At 49.8% G+C, this 5,651-nt stretch overlaps 1 protein-coding gene across 1 annotated transcript in view; it reads left to right on the top strand.

Annotated features, from left to right (window-relative positions):
• SMARCC1 (SWI/SNF related, matrix associated, actin dependent regulator of chromatin subfamily c member 1) overlaps positions 1-5,651 on the top strand; it is a 59,611-nt gene that overhangs the window by 21,702 nt on the left and 32,258 nt on the right. Inside the window, exons 16-18 of the mRNA XM_017737673.1 lie at positions 373-526; positions 785-898; positions 2,621-2,680. Of these exons, the coding sequence (XP_017593162.1) occupies positions 373-526; positions 785-898; positions 2,621-2,680 (328 nt within the window). The remainder of the gene's footprint in view (positions 1-372; positions 527-784; positions 899-2,620; positions 2,681-5,651) is intronic.

Genomic DNA, 5,651 nt, shown 5'->3' with positions numbered 1-5,651 from the left:
AAGGTCCCCCCGGAGCCTCCTTTGCTACAGCCTGAGCCCCTTTCCCAGCTCCCTCAGCCACTCCTGGGGCTCCAGCCCCTTCCCAGCTCCGTTCCCTGCCCTGGACACGCTCCAGCCCCTCAGGGTCTTTCTTTGGGGCCCAGAACTGGACACAGAGTCAGGCTTTGGTTCATACATGACACTCAAGTGCCCTCAGGTGTGCACAGAGCTCCTGCTCTGGGATTCGTTTTGCTGTTTGGGATTAATGAAGGCCTAGAGAAGCTCCCGGGTCTGTGTTTGATCCAGAAACATCAGCTTTGTCCTTTGTCACCCCTGCGCGAAGCACAGGCGGAACTTTGGTGGTAAAGGTTGGATTTGTCCTGTTTTCCACAGGGTCCACGCCTTCCTGGAGCAGTGGGGGCTCATCAACTACCAGGTGGATCCTGAGAGCCGCCCCATGGCCATGGGGCCTCCCCCCACCCCTCACTTCAACGTGCTGGCCGACACCCCCTCGGGGCTGATGCCCCTGCACATCCGCACCCCGCAGGTGTCCCCAGGGCCGGGGGTGCCTGGCCTCTGTCCAGCAGAGGAGCCTGTGCCCAGCTGGGTGAAATGTCCCCTTCCTGACCAGCTGGGCTGAGCATTTGGGGCAGTTCTGTGCAGAACCACTCACACACATTGCTCAGAGATTTGGTTTAATGTCTTGGGCTTGTGTTCAGCTTCTCTGGCCAGTCTGTGCTCTTTTGAGAACATTAACTTTGAATTCCTGCCCCTCTCCCCTTTCCCCTGTAACGTTTGTTCCCAGGTTCCAGCTGCCCAGCAGATGCTGAGCTTTCCTGAGAAAAACAAGGAGAAGCCAACTGACCTGCAGAACTTCGGCCTTCGCACAGACATCTACTCCAAAAAGACTTTGGCCAAGGCAAGTGTCCTGGGGTTCTCCCTACAGCTGCCAGGGAGCTTTGTCATTCCTCAGGTGTCCCCCACTCTGTGTCACAGAGGTGACTTGTGTTGCTCCCCCATTCCTGATTTGGATGTCTTCCACCCCTGTGCAGGACACTGCGCTGGGAGGTTGTGCTGGAATTCTGATTTCATAGGGATAAAGACATGGACAACTTCCCAGACAAGTGCACGCTGCCAGCCTTCAGATCCCAAACTCCTTGTGTTCCTGCATGCCCTGCTGGAACGGTTCCGAATGAGCAAACCACCCAATGGCTCAGGACACAGAGAGCTTCCAGCAGGATCACTGACTCTCCTGTGTGCCAGTCTGAGCAGGGTTTCTGGGCTGACAAACAGGGACCCCGATTCCCACGGGTTTGGGTGTCCTGGGGCTGTTGCAGGGGACCTTGGGGCACTGTCACTGCAGGCTGTGACACAGGATCATTAGACTGGGAGACACGGCTGCAGTGATGAGTTGATTCCACAAGTTCTGCCTTTCCCTGCTCCCTGTGTGTCCCTGGAGGTGCTGTGGGAATGCCACGTTACCTCAGCACAGCCTCCAGTGGGAATCCCCAGAGCTGGGTGGTGCCTCTCCTGGGTGGCATCAGGCTGATTCCGTGTCATTGGTTCGTTGTCCTCAGAGGTCACTGTTTAAACCTAAGAAATAACTGTTTAAACACTGTTCACCACTTCAGACCTTCATTAAAAACCCTACAAACCCAAAGCAGTTCTAGAGGTGAGTATTTTTTATAAAGCTGGTTCCATCTCACCTGTGATGGATTGACTTTTTCACTTGTTAGGGGAGGTGTAAATATTCTCCAAATTGATAAATCTGTAGTTGGTTCTGGGCTCTGGCTCTGTTCACAGGAGCTGTGAACTGGAGCAGGTTTGTTGGCAGATTTCCCTGGTTGGTTTCTGTGTGCTGGGGGTTTTGGCTGTGGAGAGCAGCAGTTGGGTGACTCACATTGATTAATGTTCTCTGTGGGTTAATGAGCTGTTTGAAACGCAGCTGGAGATAACATTTATTATCCTAAATAGCCTCTTCCTTTTGGTCTAGCACGGAGCCATCCAGTGGTGCTGATGTTCCTTAGGAGCAGCTCCCAAGCTGCTTTTGTGCTGGGTCATGGTGTCACAGGAGGGCAAGTTTCACCATGAATTTGGGGTTTTTAGCCAATCTGAGCAGTTTACCACAAGGTGTAGATTGGGGAGCAGCAGCCCTTGGAGCAGGTGATTGCTGGGTGTGCAGATGATCCTGCTGGAACTACTCTGCCTTTTCACACAGCTCATCCCCCTGTGAAGAGTTGTTATTTCTCTGCTGAGTTACTGATGAACTTGGAGATAGATTAACTTATTTTGGACCATGCACAGCCCACTCTGCATTCAGCACTCAGAGGGGGTTTACTATTGAGGGAAATCCTCTTTGCTGTGTGTGCAGGCACGGATGACTGGGAGGAAAATGTGCCAGATTCCTTTCCTTTAGCTTGGGAAGGCACGGTGGGAAGTTGGGATGTGTAACCCCCAGCTGTGCCTTCACTGAGGGGTAAATCACATGAACCCCTGCATGGGGTCACAGGGGCTGCTGGAGGGGGGAGGTTTGAGTGGATCAAATAACAGATTCTTCCCCTTTCCTCCTCAGTGTTTTCTTCTACAAGGTTTTGTGCAAGTCCTGTGTTTCACCTTTATTTTCCCCTCCTGTCTTTTGTAGAGTAAAGGTGCAAGTGCTGGCAGAGAATGGACAGAGCAGGAGACACTGCTGCTGTTAGAGGTGAGTTCATGAGGCCAAGCCAAAGGGTAGGAAACCAAACCAGCAGGGGTAGTTCAGGCTTTAAAAATCTTCATGTGCATTTTTTGGAGCTAGATGACTACTGCCATCATGGCTACAAGAATGTTGCTACCAAAAAGAGATGGCAGGAGCATCTCTGTGAGAGAGGGGCTGCCTGTGTTTAAGGTTTAGTTCTAATTTGGACCTGCAAGCCAGAAATGAAGCATTTAAGAATTCTGTATAAGTCAAGAACAGGTTTTGCACTGCAGAGAGGTGTTTTCATTCAGCTGGACTCACTGACAGTAGGAAATAATGTAAGTAGTTCAAATAGTGGTAAGTAATTCAGGTAAAGGTTTACCTGGCACTCAGATAAACACTTGGAAATTCTGGTGATCACTCCAGACCCCAGCCATGCCACAGCTTAGGGAAACAGCTCATTTTGGAAGTTGAACTGGTAGAGAAACAGCTGAGGCATCTGAGAAGGGGAGTTCTTTGGTAGCTCCTTCATCCCGTCCATCTCCTCCTCGTTTTCCCTGTAGCTGCACTTGGGGTGTTCTTTGAGCTTTTTCTGGAAGTCTACCAAAAAAAAATCCCTGAGATGACTCCATGAGGTCCCTTCCAATGAGCTCCAGGAGCTGCTGCTGGCTGGTGGCCCCAGGTGGCTTCATGTGAAGCTCTGGAGCCACACGGGGATGGTTGGATCTCCTGGAATTGCAGTGGGGATGGAAACCCTCCCGAGGAGCTGCAGAGGCCTGTTCTGGGCTCTCACATCAGGGCAGTTGTTTCTCTCTGCTTCAGCAGAAGAAGAATCTCAGTGGCCTGAAATAATTTAAAGTGCTGCCACTTCCTGTAAAGAAAATCTCTTCTCCCCAGTTTTGCTTTCACGGGAACATTTTCCTGATGGAGAGGCTGCATGGCTGATTTCTTTCCTTTAATGTAATTTTTAGTTCTAGGAATTCCAGTTTGGGGCTGTGTTTTTGTTGGGTGTTACTTGCAGAGCTCAAAGCAAACTGCAATTGCCTGGTTGTTTCAGCTTTTTTGTCTTCCCATGTGTCAATAAACCCATTGAAAAGTTAATTTCCTAGGGAAAAGCCTGGAGGATGGGCCTGTGTCAGTGCCAAATCAGCAGCTGTGATTCAGCCTTTACACATATGGAGTGTGGTCATCGAACAGCCAAAATCTCTCTTTTATTTCTGTTTATTTTAGGTTGATATTCACTGTTTAGCCAATACTTTTCTATTGGCACATGGAAAAATTTTGCTTTTAGGGTGTAAACAGCTCAGATGTTTTCCATGGTGTTCTTGTAGGGAGAAACAAGGCTAATGCCTTGATACCCTGACTTCTTTCCTTTATTATTTATTTAAATGTATTATTTAAATATTTAATATTAATAGTACTATATTTAAAATTCATTGGTTGGTGTGTTTTTAGCTTATGGTCATACACTGCACATTGTAGCCTCATGAAATAATCCAGTGACATACTCTGTGTATAAAATAAACCAAAACCCCCCCTAAATCTTGAGATTGCAATCCTATTTAATGAGTTTCAATTAATAATGGTTTTGTTCCTCCTTTTTCATGGATTTGCTCTATGAATAAATCAGTAAAGAGTATATCAGTTCAAGCATAAGTAATTCAGCTGTAACAAGCCAGCTCAGTCCAATTAAATCCTCAGGGTAGCTTTGGGCAGATAGATATGCAGTGAAGTTCCAAATAATAAATCGTATCTGAAATAATTATTGGCCTTCTGCCTGTTGACTGAATAATTTGGGGGAGGAAATAGAGTTTTGCTCCCCAAACCAACCCTCCCTGCACAGCCCCTTCCGTGTCTCCACGGCTCAGGCAGAGTTAAGTGCATTTTCAGCTATTTTTAGGAGGGACATTTCTTGTGAGCGAGGGTTTGTCTGGCAGGAAAACAACAGACGGGGAAGGAGAAGGAGCAGAAAGCAGCAATTTGGGGGTTGAGAAGCAGAGCTGATCTCGTGTGCTGGTGGGGTTAAGAATGGAGACAGGGATGGAGAGGCCAGAGATGCAGTTAGGGAAAGGGAAGTAAAGGCTGAGCAGAGAATCAGTATCTCCCTCGAGTGTGACCTGCTGAGCTGAGCAGTCTCTCATTTGCTCAAAACCCCCTTGGAAGATCCCAGGGGCAGCAGGAGGGCTCAGCAGGGCTGGGGAATGTTGATTCCCATGGTGGGGACCAGGCTGTCGAGGTTCATTCCCAAGCCAAGTGGCTCCTCCCATGGAGCTCTCACAACTCTTCGTGGTGTTGCTCGGGGTCTCAGCAGCTCCTGGGTGTTCTCCCCACCCAGCTGAGCTCCTCGGGGCCGTTCCCAGTCGGGCACTGCCCAGCTGATCCCACTGCTGCTGCTGGCAGGGAAGGAGCAGGGAGCCAGAGGCTTTCTGGAGATACACGGGGTTTCCCCCTCCCCACCCAAGTTAAGGAGCCAGACCTGGCTGTGAGAGAGAAACTTGAGCCAGGTTTCAGCTGAAACCCTCTGGGGTCAGGGGGCTGGGGAGTGCTTCTCCAGTTTGAGGTGTGCTGGATCTCTGATGCTTTGCCATTGAATTAGCTGTCCTTGTAGCCAGTTTGCTTCCAGATCTTTGCAAGCAGGAGCATTTTCATGACCTCAGCTGACCTCCTGCAGCCATGATGGGCCTGAGGGCCCCGTTCAGGTCGATACTTTGTCCTTGAGGAATTCTCAGAGGTTCTGTTTTAACTGAACAAATACTGAAACACTTTTCCTCCTGAAGAAACCAGTGTGTTTGGAAGGGACCTGAGAGCTCATCCCACCCCACCCCACCTTCCACTATCCCAAGTTGCTCCAAGCCCCATCCAGCATGGCCTTGGTGTTCCATAGAAGTTGTTACATATTCTGGGCCCTTCCCAGATGGGGGAACTCTGGGCACCAGGCTGGTGGCTCACTTTGGATCTTCCCCTTGTCCCTGGGAAGTGCTGAAAGCCCCAGCCCCGG

This window comes from Corvus brachyrhynchos, unplaced genomic scaffold, assembly GCF_000691975.1.
Source record: "Corvus brachyrhynchos isolate BGI_N302 unplaced genomic scaffold, ASM69197v1 scaffold426, whole genome shotgun sequence".
Lineage (NCBI taxonomy): Eukaryota > Metazoa > Chordata > Aves > Passeriformes > Corvidae > Corvus > Corvus brachyrhynchos.
This window is presented reverse-complemented; position numbering and strand designations above follow the sequence as displayed.